At 52.1% G+C, this 12,792-nt stretch overlaps 3 protein-coding genes across 3 annotated transcripts; 2 read left to right on the top strand and 1 right to left on the bottom strand.

Moving 5' to 3' along the window:
- Positions 1-1,556: 1,556 nt before the first annotated feature.
- On the bottom strand, positions 1,557-3,281 carry VFPPC_18639 (hypothetical protein; the record flags this gene model as incomplete). Its single annotated transcript, XM_018290421.2, has 2 exons — positions 1,557-1,724; positions 1,773-3,281. 2 exons carry the CDS (start codon positions 3,279-3,281, stop codon positions 1,557-1,559), a joined length of 1,677 nt encoding a protein of 558 aa, XP_018135624.2.
- Positions 3,282-6,277: 2,996 nt separating this feature from the next.
- On the top strand, positions 6,278-7,603 carry VFPPC_18638 (reverse transcriptase; the record flags this gene model as incomplete). The annotated part of the gene is made up of 1 exon (XM_018289722.2): positions 6,278-7,603. One exon carries the CDS (start codon positions 6,278-6,280, stop codon positions 7,601-7,603), a length of 1,326 nt encoding a protein of 441 aa, XP_018135644.2.
- A 1,003-nt stretch (positions 7,604-8,606) lies between these two features.
- Positions 8,607-10,239, top strand: VFPPC_18637 (reverse transcriptase; the record flags this gene model as incomplete). The annotated part of the gene is made up of 2 exons (XM_022430220.1): positions 8,607-8,616; positions 8,729-10,239. The coding sequence occupies 2 exons, from the start codon at positions 8,607-8,609 to the stop codon at positions 10,237-10,239; spliced, it is 1,521 nt and encodes a 506-aa protein (XP_022284784.1).
- Positions 10,240-12,792: the final 2,553 nt, after the last annotated feature.

The raw sequence follows: 12,792 nt of genomic DNA, 5'->3' as shown, positions 1-12,792 counted from the left end.
AGCTCGGTCTGAAACAGGATTCCTCTCCTCGTCTCCTTCAACTTGCTCTCATCTCTCGTCAAGCCAAATGGATCCCTCAAAGATCCCCTCCGGGCATATCTATTGCATCCAAGACGGAAAGAAGCACTATGACCTCTTCACCACCATATATATAAGCGCCAACTATTGTGGCCGTTGCGGCTTGGCCAACCCCTTTCGGACCCAGCAACGAGCCAGGTCTAAAACTCCAGCACTTCCTGGCCCATATGATGAGGTGGTAGAAGTCGAGGACTCTCCGCCACGGCCAGTCAGCCCAGCAAGTCTGCTGCTGCGTGACGGACCAAAACCAGTGTCATCGATGAGCATCAGACGCGCCGCTCAACTCCTCCCCAACAAGATTTTCTCAGCTGATACGGTGAACACGCGGGCAGTTATAGCTCCCTCTCAGTCGTCAAGCAATCCCCATTTTATGTCTGTCGCATCCGCGGCCAGCCGAGCTATTCAAAGTTCTAAAGGAAGCACTAGAAAACCTATGAGGCAGCGAACTGGCTATCAATGGGTCCATATAAGTCTCCTGCTAGTGAGTTTGGAGATAAGATACTTCAATGGGCTTGCAGTCGAGATCCCAGAGACCGTGTTGCCTCTGAAGGATACCGTGATCAAGTTTTCCTCGGCAGATTTACTGACGTGGCCTTCGTTCACCGCAATTTTGTTCGACCATCTCCGTCCGCTCCCGCCTGCGATCGATCTCACTAACAGAGTTCTCTGGAGCTTATCGTACGCTTCTAGTTTCTCTTGCAAGAAGATCGTTACCGTCTCCAATACCGATAAGTACGCTACGCCGTCAAGCATGCTCGCATCCGGGCACTTTGGAAACAACCAGGCAGGGCAATTGAAGGTATTGGTGGTTCTGACATCCACGTTTGTTGTTGATAAACAGGAGCCAGTCACACCGCTGAGGCCAGATGAATATTCGACGCCGGTCAAAGAAGAAAAGAAACGGAAGATCAAGCAAGAGGATACGAGCCCTGCCACCGGACACAAGAAGCGCGTCAAAAAGGAAAGACAGATGACGGAAGAGGATGGCGCTAGGAACATGGATCAGGCCAAGCAAGAGATACCCGTCTAGTTGAAGCAAGAAGAACCTGTTCCGGCCCCCTCCAGCCAGAGCCCAACAGACGATGAGCGTGAAGATGTTTTTGACGAAATCGTTGTCCGTGAAGATGTGGTAGACCTCAGCGAAGTGGAAGATCCTCTTCATGATCTAGTGTTTCGCAGCATCCCTGGCGATAAGGGGCGTGAAGGCATGGTAGACGACGAAAATGAAGTGGACGAAGAAGACGGTGAAGAAGTTTTGGGCCCGGAGTTTGTAAGAGACCAAATCACCCCATTACACAGTCTAGTGCTGACAAGAATAACAGGTAAGCCGAGAGTCCGTTGCTCAAAACTTTGGGAGCGATCAAGCCCCACCCTCTACCACCGATATTGCAGGAGTACTTCCACCAGCACATTCCACACGCTTCAAAGGGACTAAGATTCCTGTAACATTTGCTGTCCGACATAACAGGAAGGATTGACTACTCGGGTTCCTCATCAGAAATCTCGCCATCCTCGTCATCACTGATTCCTTCTATGTCGTTCCCTTCTTCATCCTCATATCCTAGTTCAACAAGTGGCTGTTCTGTTGGTTCCGTATCACCAAGCTCATAGTGGAAGGCCTGATTTGCTTGCTCGTATAATGCTTCCTATATGTAATCAGATTCGCCAACTCGCACGGAAACGGTGAGGCTCACATATTCAGCGATGCCACCTGTTGGCGCCTTGCGATATGCCAATAGAGGCTGCCGGCCACTCTCGATGTGTTGAATGATCCTGTCTCGAAGGCCTAGGTAGAAACGCTTGAACGGCCGCAATTTGTCAGGCTCATGGTGAGTTCCAAGGGCAACGTGGTTGTAGCCCATTTCGACAAGGACTTGGTGGCACCAATCTTTTGTCTCTGGCTCTAAGCAAGTATTAACATCGATGTCAGCCAATGGCCGCTCTAATTCAGCCAGAACTGAGTGGTCAATGGGGATACCCCAGTTGCACGCCTTGTCGGGATCTGGGTAATGGTAGTTCATCCAGGGCTGGCCGTGAACCACGTGGGGACGATTCTTCTGAAGGCGGATTCGATGAAGATTCCACGCCTCCACAAAGTCGAACAGTTCTTGGCGTAATATATCTTCATATACTGCGTAGATGGCAATCTGATCCTCCAACATATCGCCATCGAAGTCACCGTCTCTGGCGAGCTCCCCAAAGTAGTCAACCCACTGCCGGGAGGAGATGTGCAGCATACTCTCCCACCATTTCTCTATTTTCACGTTCTTGGTGCTTGGTGCAGCCTTGTAAGAATCCTTTAGGCGCTTTCCTTGCTGAAGGACCCGCCCATTCCACTCCACTCGTCCATCTGCCGCCAAAGCAAAGTTCCAATGGGCCGCTGCGACCAGTGGCGTTTCGCTGCCTCTATCTGCCTGCAGATACCATGGCCGAATCCCGTAGGCGCCACAGGCGGCCAAATATTGTTTTAAAACGCTCAAGGCGGTCGTTGCGGAGTGGCCGACATAGAACCAGATAATGTTGCGGGAGTAAGCATCGATCGCGGCATAGATCTCGAAACCATACGCTTTGAGCTTGTCATGGCCGTCAATACACCACTGGTAATTCGGTCCCGGCACAAGAAACTGTCCCTTCTTTCTGCGGAACATTCTTTTCCGCATCTCGATCTCATTCGGGAACATAACTTTGTACATCGCAAAGAGAGGGTCTCTAGGCACCCAGAGCTGCTTTTGTTGACGAAGATAAGGCTGAAGGAGACTTTTTCCATATCCGGAAATGGCATTAGAACGTCGTGTCATTTCGATAATGACCTGCTCTGTCTTTTCCAGTAGCGCAAGGCGCTCTTCATCGCTATTGATTCTGCGTACCCAGCGGCGGTCCGGGTGCAGCCTGATGCGCTTCAGACCTCGTTTCGTGATCGGCCAACCCTGCCTCTGTAAAACGCTCAGTGTTTGTTTCTCGGTAAGCCCAACGCGAAATATCAGGTCGCGGGTGGTCTCGATCAGTTCTGGGGTTTCTTTGGTGCGGGTTTGCTGACGCGGGAGATCCCAGCTTGCGATTCGGCGAGAAATTGTGCTGAGATTGGCAGTGACATGATGGTGTCTTCGAAGCTTGTGCTTGATCCTGCTCCGCGAGACCCCGTTGAGGTAAAGATGGGTGACGTATTCACGGTGTTGATCGATCGCATTGGGTGGGCGCGCCATCACTCGAGAACGCACAAGCTCTTTTGATGCCGGTAGGAAAAGGGGGACTGATGATGGCCGTCTCATTACAAAATGCTCACCGCACTACCCCGCTTCGGTGATGCAACTGATCCGCTGCGGATCAGTTCCAAGGCTATTTGCGGAACTTCGCCCGGACCATAAACAGAATCCACGCTGTTCATCACCCGAATATTTAGTAGAACCTAGATCCTTTCCAATCTAGTTTCCACCTTCCCTTTCGTACCATCATAGCCGTCAAAAGTCTAGTTATCAACAGCAGAGTCATGCCCACAACAGATTCCGTCGACGTAAGCGAAGCAGCAACCGCTAGTACGACAGAGGGAGGCTCTCGCAGCAGGAACATCACAATCAAAAGGAAAAGATTATCCCAACCCGACGTCCGCGAATCCCCATCCAAAATCACTGTACGATCCAGGAGGCCCTCGTGCGAAGCGACGACTGCTAATTTTCCCCCCAAAACAGAAGAAACAGACGAAGAAGGCCCCTCCCCGCGGCGCAGTTCGTGACTTCCCATGCCGCCCCTGCGTCACCCGCGCCACCAAAGCGCCTGGCCATGAATGTGCCTCTCAGGATAGTACGCTTGGTTGAATCAGGTCACACCTGCTACGCTGACATGTATGGGATAGATACTGGTGCTGCATGCTGGGACTGCGCAAAGAACGGCCACACATGCAAGCCGGTAAAGCAATCTCTGCGCTGCCGAGTATTGAGTTACTAACCAGGCTCTCTAGGTTCCACCTGGAGCTCGTGCTGCTGTACGAGCTTTTTGGGACCTGAACCGACGGCTCAGCGGCGCAGATGACGATCCGGATGACGCCTGGCGCGTTGTTGCACAGCGCGCAGCACAACAGTTACGAGCCTGGGGTAATGGTGCGGCTTCTCTCGCCACTTCAGCACAAGTTCCTGCTTTGGCTTCGTTTGCCGAGGTAGCAGAGAAGGGCCTCGAAGAGAGAAAGGTTATAGCGCTGGAGACCATCGCTGAGGCCCTTGCTGAGGCTGTGAAGCTTTGGATTGTGTGTATGATGAGGCCATCAGGTGTAATTCAACTACTGATTCAACCATCAGCAGCTCACTCAGCGGGACGAAGAGGACGGAGGGGGGGGGGGGAAAGAAGCAATGATGATGTCGTGGATGAAAATGTAGATTGCAAGAGAGAGAATTGAGGATTAATTTAAGCGATTAGCTATGGTCGCAAACCAAACCACCACATTCATGTGTCAAGTCGCTGAGTGAAAATGAAATAGAACCCTGCTGGTCCGCCGCGGACCCGCTGATATGACAACGCCCTTTCGTGAAAGCCGAAAAACTAAGAAACGAACGCTGAAGTACATCGAGCAATGTACTGTGGGCCAAGCATTGGGCCAGCTAACCGAATTTGGCACGCTCGTCGGGGCTTTTGGGGTTTTGCAACAGTGACCCCTATAGCCTGCCATAGGTGCGTACAAATAGAGACCATCCTAATAAACTCCAATCAAGCCCCTTGCAGTCAGCGTGCTATCATGATGCCGAGCGCGATGCCCGGGCTGAGGGCGGCCGCAGCCCGGCGGCCCAAGCAGTTCGTGGGTATTTGCACTACTACGTGGACAACCTGGCCTGGAAAGTAGATACGCCGTCCAATCAAATGGAACCAATACCAAGGAGAATCAAACAAGACAGAGCAGTAGATAGCTTTTTGAGAGCAGTCTTTCATCTTATGAGGCAGCGTGAGACAAAATCTCACCATGAACTGACTCCTTTGTCGACGGTAGCATATTTAACACCACACAAAATGAGCGAGCCCTTGAGTTGGTGTACCGTTCCCTAAGCGGAGTTGAGAGCGCCATTCGCCCTCTGCGCTGCCGCCTTCCTCTGCGACACACTCCTTACCTCCACTGCACTCTCACTACTAGCGTCATCGTCGGCCAGTCTAGCCGCGAGCGAATATCCATCTGCATTCGGATAGTCCCCAGCCGCGATGTCGCGCTTGTCTGGGGCGAGAGCTGGGTCAGCCCGATGCGCTGCCAGAGCGCTGCCGACATTGGCTCCGTTGCCGAAGGCAGCATCTTTGTTCCCATTGTTGACTCCATTGGGCCGACGAATTCCCAGGGCCTTGACGGGTATTTAACAAGCGAGGCAAAAAAAAAAAAACAAAAGGGCTGTTGGTTGCGTTAACCGCCTTTCCGTGCGCTACCATGAGGCAAGTTTTCAGGTATGGGCTTTACAAGCCTATTTGCCTGCGGCCTCCAATTCACTTGCCATGGAATGCGATATGAGCATGCAACTGAAACGCCAGTGCACCAGTCGGTTTTCCAGAACCTCTCATCTTGATACCATGTATTAACAAAATAGGATCTATATCATCGAAAGTATCTCTTCTTTTTTTTTTAATTAAGGAGAACAAAACAACATCGTCCTTCCTTTACGGTGGATGATGTCGCTAGACCGGTTTAAACAGGAGGTTGCTGCGCTTGTCCGCTGCTGATCAGAAGCGGGGTTGGTGCGGTGATTCTCCGTCCGCCCATCGTGATCCTCATCGCGAGATGAACGTTGTCGCCAGCTCGTCCTTCACTATTGTGCATTCAAATCGCGACTATAGCAACCGAAATTCTTGTATTGACTTTATATAGAAAGATCAATTGAGAATTGTTGAGAAACGAATTCGTGATATGGCGCTGAAAATCATCTGTCTAGCGGCAAATGGTTCGCCATTTTACAGTTGACGTACCGAGTAACCTCAATTGATCGATTAGACTGGCAGCAGGCCGCGCGAGCCCGCTGCTAGTCCGCGGTACATGTTTGATGGCGACCCGAAGTACCCAGATGACTAGGGACGTAAGACCCTAAACCTAAAACGAAACAACCGGGGGGTTTTGCAACAGTGCTCCCTATCGCCCACCGTATCCGACGATCGCCCACCGAGGGCCGGACGAATTTATTTTGAAATCTCTATATCTCTTCATTTCAAAGAGTTGTGTTGTGCTGGGATAGCTTGCATCATGAATGCCGTAGCGAGTGTGGGGACCAATGCGGGGCCGCGGGGTCGCTTATCGACGCCAACGGGACGCCGAGTCGTGAAGCGTAAGATTGACGACCAGGGGAAGGAACCGAACAAAAGCAGCCGATATGCAACAAGGACGACGACGGACGCGACAGCAATTGAACTAGAATGTGCAACCGATATAAGAAATGGAAACAGAAGCGACAGCACCGACGAGGGAGGAGCGACGCTCCAGAGCGCCTTGCTTCTGCTGGGCCAGTTCCGCGCCGAGTTCCATGGACTCAAAACTGCAATCAAGGAGCAGAGCGAGATCATCCGTAATCAACAAGATACAATCCGAGAATTGAAGGAAGCAACTGAGGCGCAGCAGAGTCATATAAAAGATCTGACTCAACTATTCGAAGACACCAAGCAGCAGATGGGCCATGACTTGAAGCGAGCACACGAGCTGCTTGAAGCCATCGCAGGCAGGACACAAGCTACCCCACCAAGCTCTTTCGCTGACGTCGCGCGTTCGTCGCCCCAGCCCCAGCCCGGCAAGGTGAGAATGCCGCCGCCCGCCAATACCAGGGCATCGTCTTTGGCAAGTGAGTTCTATTGCACAATAGATACGTCGCGGGTTGAAGAAAGCGACAGAGACCGTGCACAGGTGGGAGCTATCCGGCAAGCCATCGAAAGTGAGATAAAGGCGAAGGATGGTCAGGCGACCTGGAAATGCGCCGCAGTTATGAAGGAGGCTCGGAATGCAGAACGGGTCAAGATCATATGCAGAGATGAAAACGAATTGAAGCAAGTCAAAGAAGCCGCACAAAAGACGGCGATCGTGGGAACAAGAGTGATGAGGGACCAGCGCTACCCGGTCAAGGTGGACAATGCCAACCGTACCATGGTGCTGGATGCGGAAGGGAACATCCTACCAGGGGCGACCGAAGCGCTCGGCACAGAGAACAACGTCAACATCGCCAAAATGTCATGGCTGAGCAACAAGCAATCGGGAAAAGCCTACGGATCGATGGTGGTCTACGTCACGAAGGGAAGTGATGCGAGACGACTTTTGGACGGTCGTTACTTTGACCTAGCCGGCGAGTCAGCGATTACAAACGCATTCGAACCACGGAAGGGACCAGTGCAATGTTACAACTGCCAGGAGATTGGCCACAAATCGTTTCAGTGCAAGAACCCTCAACTTTGCGGGAGGTGCGCAATGCCAGGACATCACCACAAGGAGTGCCAGGTGGTAGAGCCGAAGTGCGTGCCGTGTGGTGGACCTCATGAGTCGTTCAGCCGAAATTGCCGCGTGCGGAACGTATGCAGCGATGAGTAAGACGCTCAGCATCTTACAACTCAATGTGCGAAAGCGAGAACTGGTACAACAGAGCTTGATGAACGACACCGCGCTAAAAGACTATGGGGTTATAGCGGTCTCCGAGCCATATGCAAAACCAGTCGACGGCGACGTGGTAACGAGCCCTGCGGGGCACAGCAACTGGACGAAGATCATACCGACACAGAGGCATGATGCACCCTGGCCGATTCGAAGCATGCTTTGGGTGCGACACGACATTGAGGTTGAGCAGGTGCCGATACCTTCAGCAGACCTCACGGCGGCCGTGCTCCGACTGCCGGATAGGGATGTGCTGGTAGTGTCTGTATACGTACAAAGAAAGAAAACGGAGCTACTCGTACCTACACTAGCAAAGCTGCATGACGTGATTCAGCGATTTCGTGACAGAAGAGGCAGACGAACAGATGTGGTACTGGCGGGGGACTTCAACCGCCACGACCTACTCTGGACCGGAGACGAGGTTTCGCCAAGAAGACAAGGCGAAGCCGAGCCTATCATCGATCTAATGAACGAACATGCCCTTTGTAGCCTGCTCCCGAGGGGCACAAGGACTTGGCAGGGGCCGGACAATGAAAGTACCATAGATCTAGTGCTGGCGACTTCGGAGTTGGCAGACGAAATGGTGAAATGCAGCCTCCATCCAACAGATCACGGGTCAGACCACCGGGCGATCCAGACGACTTTTGATGTTGCGATGCCCGAGAGGATCACGACACAAAAGTTGTTATTTAAGAATGCTCCTTGGAATCTCATAGCAGCAAGAGTGGAAGACCGTCTCCGGCCGCTCCCCTGGGATGTCGACGTGCAGACGCAGACGGATCAGTTGATGCGAGTTGTCTTGGAGGCAATCCACGAACTGACGCCCCGCGCACAGCCATCGCCCTATGCCAAACGCAGTTGAATCCCATGATCACGTATATCTGCCTGTAGGCAGGAGCGCCACTGGGAGACTGCCTGCCAGGCAGGCAGTCAGTAGCGCCGTATGGCATTAGGCAGATGGAGGGGATATCACAACTATAAGTAGTTGTGTTCTCCTCATAGATAGAGAATAGAAACACACTTGTTCTTAGCTCAGAGCTTCCAACTAACGCTGGTGGACACGAGACCTAACACGACTGCGCCAGCTGTACACGTTCTGGCGAAACCAGGCCAGAGCACAACGGCGGGCGGGCCGAGCGCGATCGGATTTGGAGCGACGGGCCAAGGAAGCAGCAAAGGAGTACCATGACGCCATACGATGCCAGAAGAAGGCGCATTGGGACGATTTCCTGGCCGAAGATGTCAACATCTGGAAGGCGGCCAAATATCTCGAACCTGGAAAGGACAACATGGGCGACAAAGTGCCACCCCTCAAGAGGGAAGACGGATCCATGACAGAGAGCAAGACAGATCAAGCAGAGCAGCTGCTGAGCACTTTCTTCCCGCCTTTGCCGGCGAGGATCGACGAGGAAGGGGAGAGACAGCAACGACGAGCGGTATCTATGCCGGACCTGACGCTGGAAGAGATCGAAGTTAAAGTCATGGCAGCGAAACCTTGGAAAGCACCTGGAGACGATGGCGTCCCGGCGATGGTGTGGAGACGGCTCTGGCCGGTAGTGAAGTACCGGGTGCTGACTCTCTTCGATGCGTCGCTCAGGGACGGCACAGTGCCTCGCCAATGGCGGAGGGCGAAAATCATTCCGCTCAAGAAGCCGGACAAGGGCGATTATACAGACGCCAAAGCGTGGCGGCCGATATCTCTTTTGTCAACGCTCGGGAAGATAATGGAAGCGGTCATCGCTGAGCGCATCTCTTATGCGGTAGAGACCTACGGGCTCCTGCCTGCAAACCACTTCGGAGCGAGGAAGCGACGATCTGCGGAGCAAGCGCTCCTATTGCTGCAGGAACAAATCTACAAGGCATGGCGAGCTCGCAAGGTACTCAGCCTGATCAGTTTCGATGTCAAAGGCGCCTACAACGGGGTGTGCAAAGAGCGACTGCTGGCTAGGATGAAAGCGCGAGGGATACCGGACAGGCTGATAAGGTGGGTTGGAGCCTTTTGCTCAGACCGAGCGGCCTCCATAGTCGTGAACGGGCACGCATCGGAAGTACGTAAACTGCCCCAAGCCGGCCTGCCGCAGGGGTCGCCACTATCGCCAATCTTGTTTCTTTTCTTCAACGCAGACCTAGTACAGCGAAGGATTAAGGCGGAAGGCGGATCCATTGCCTTCATTGACGACTACTCGGCCTGGGTGACCGGCCCGACCGCGGAGGCGAACCGGTCAGGTATTCAGTCAATTATTGAAGGTGCGCTCGAGTGGGAAAAGCGCAGCGGTGCAACGTTTGAAGCGGAAAAGACGATGGTCATTCACTTCACGCGAGTCACGGCGCGAAACAGTGCCGAGCCGTTTCTGATCAAAGGAAAGGACGTCAAGCCTAGAAACAGCGCAAAAATCCTGGGAGTGGTTATGGACGTAGGCCTGCGGTACCAGGAGCACATGGCTAGAGCGGCCGCCAGGGGGCTTACTGCCGCCATGTGCCTGAGAAGGTTGAAAATGCTGTCACCAAAGGCAGTGTGTCCAATAGTATTTGCGATATGGCAATACGTATTACCATATATTGATATTACCATATGATATGATATGGTGACCGTATGATATCCCATAATCTCATATGGTGGCCGTATGATATCGGCATCCGGGATATGACCATATATTGCCGTATTGATACTGGAACATAGTGATTTCCATGACTCAACGAGCACAACAGAGGTCAAATATCTGCGTCTTCAAGGCACTATAGGTTAGCCCGAAGACTTTTTTCAGCTTGCCCTTTAAGGTCCCTTCCCAAGCAGCCCATGCAGGGAACCTGTGGCAAGCGAGATTGGCTCGATTCTCAGGGGCTCATTCAAACTTCCCTCCCCTTTTCTTATTTCTGCATCCGTTCGTATTCGCTTAGTCTGTTGTCAATATGCTCACTAAGACCATTACAATGTATCAACATAATGTCGTCGCAACCTTCTGATATGCTTTCGCGGCTTGGGAGCGAGCCATTAGACAACCTTGATTCACCATGTCATGATCCTACACTGTCCTCTCCTTCCACAACCGCCTCGGCCGCTACGAAAAGGCGCTACTCCAAAGTGTGGCACTATACACTATTACACCCGTCGGCCGCAACGAGGTTACTCTCAATGCGAAGGGGAAGTCAATATGGCGCTGCAAGTACTGCGCAAAGGAGTATCTCGAGTCTGGTGGAACAACTGTTATTTCAACCCATCTAAAGGACCGGCATAATATCGATATATCTTCTACCCAAGAAACCCGAACTGCATTGATGCAAGCCACAATCGTCGACGCCTTCGAAAAGGCCCATCAAACCACCGATTATAAACGCCGCTGTCTATCCACGATTGCAACTCACGATGTAGACCCCGCCGTCCTCGAACAACTATACGTACGGTGGATCACGACCTGCAGCGTCTCTTTTCGTATGGCAAAGCAAGCAGAATTCAGGGCCTTACTTTGCTTCCTGAATCCAGCGATCGACAACTGGCTGCCAAACTCTCCTTCAACTATACGCAGTTGGACCTTGCGGATATATGAGACCCAGAAACTTCGAGTCAAACGCGAGATCCAGTCAGCTCTCTCGAAAGTACACTTCACAGTTGATCTCTGGACTTCGCCTAATGCCCTTGCGTTTCTTGGCATTGTTGCACACTATACATCCGAATCCGGCCAGTTAGAATACTCCGTTCTGGGTTTAAGAGAACTCGACGGCAAGCACTCGGGCCCAAATATGGCAGACTGTGTTATGGAAATTATCAACGACTATGGAATTGCCTCCAAAGTGGGCTATTTCATGATGGACAATGCAGACAACAACGGTACAATGATGAAGGCTCTTTCTACGCATACGTACGTCATATGGCCAGCTCACGCATTGTACAGCGGGGGTTTACAGACCACAATGCATTCACAGCCCGTGACCCATGCTAAGTGGCCCGTGAATAGTACTTTTCGACCAGTATCAGATTGTCTACAATGCGGAACACCACCGCCTGCGCTGCAACGGCCATATCATAAACCTAGCCGCTCAGTCCTTTCTCTTTCAGACCAACGATGAATCTCTTGCAGATGAGAATAATACGAGCGCCTTGACAACGCCCACGGAACTCGAGATGGAGCAATGGCGACGCCAAGGGGCCTCTTGGGAAACTACATAATATCGTGGCATATATCCAGCGGAGCCCACAACGCTTGGCCAATTTCAGAGAGCTCAGTGGCGGCCGCAACCTCGTACGGGACAACTCTACTCGCTGGAACTCTTGGTATGCGATGATCCGTACTGCAACGAAGCTTAAGACTGCGATCAACCTCTTTTGCCACCAGTATCAAGAGAACAGCGACGACCTGTTGTCGGAAAAGGACTGGCAAGAATTGCAAAAGCTCCAGGACTTCCTGTTGTTCTTCTATGATGCCACAACAGGGACAGAAGGTCGCAAATGCAACCATTGACAGAGTATTGCCGACAATGGACTTCCTCCTTGAGCAGTTTGAGACTGCAAAGGAAAAATATGCGGATGACCCGTTCATGAGTCCTTGTTGCAACTCCGGCTGGGCCAAGCTGGATAAGTATTACAGCTTGACGGACAGATCGCCGGTGTATATTGCAGCACTAGTATTATCTCCACAGTGGAAGTGGGACTATATTGACAACAATTGGCCTTCAGACTGGCGGGAGCCTTGTCGGAAACAAATGTTGGATTTCTGGACCAAAGAATATAAATCCACTGCAGTTACAGTCCCTACTCAGACGTCAGAAGCAGGTAATGAGGTCAAGAACTCCTTTCACAAGTGGGCGCAGCAGAGGAAAGGGAGCAGCCTCGGTCAGGACGAGTACACAAAGTATCTTCTTGCTCCAATAGTACCAGAAGTGACGGATCCTCGATTCTGGTGGCTTGAGCCTACTCAGAGGAAGTCTTACCCGGCTCTATCTATTATGGCTTTAGATGTATTGTCCATTCCGGCAATGTCGGCGGAGCCAGAACGCCTGTTTTCGGGTACAAAGATCACTATTACAGACCGTAGGAATCGCATGGGCATTGAAAGTATTGAGGCGACGGAATGCCTCAAATCATGGCTTGGCAAAGGCAGCAGGGTGGCCTTTGCCGACGACCTTGATGCAGG

The sequence above is a fragment of the Pochonia chlamydosporia genome (genome assembly GCF_001653235.2).
Source record: "Pochonia chlamydosporia 170 chromosome Unknown PCv3seq00034, whole genome shotgun sequence".
In the NCBI taxonomy this organism is placed as follows: domain Eukaryota; kingdom Fungi; phylum Ascomycota; class Sordariomycetes; order Hypocreales; family Clavicipitaceae; genus Pochonia; species Pochonia chlamydosporia.
This window is presented reverse-complemented; position numbering and strand designations above follow the sequence as displayed.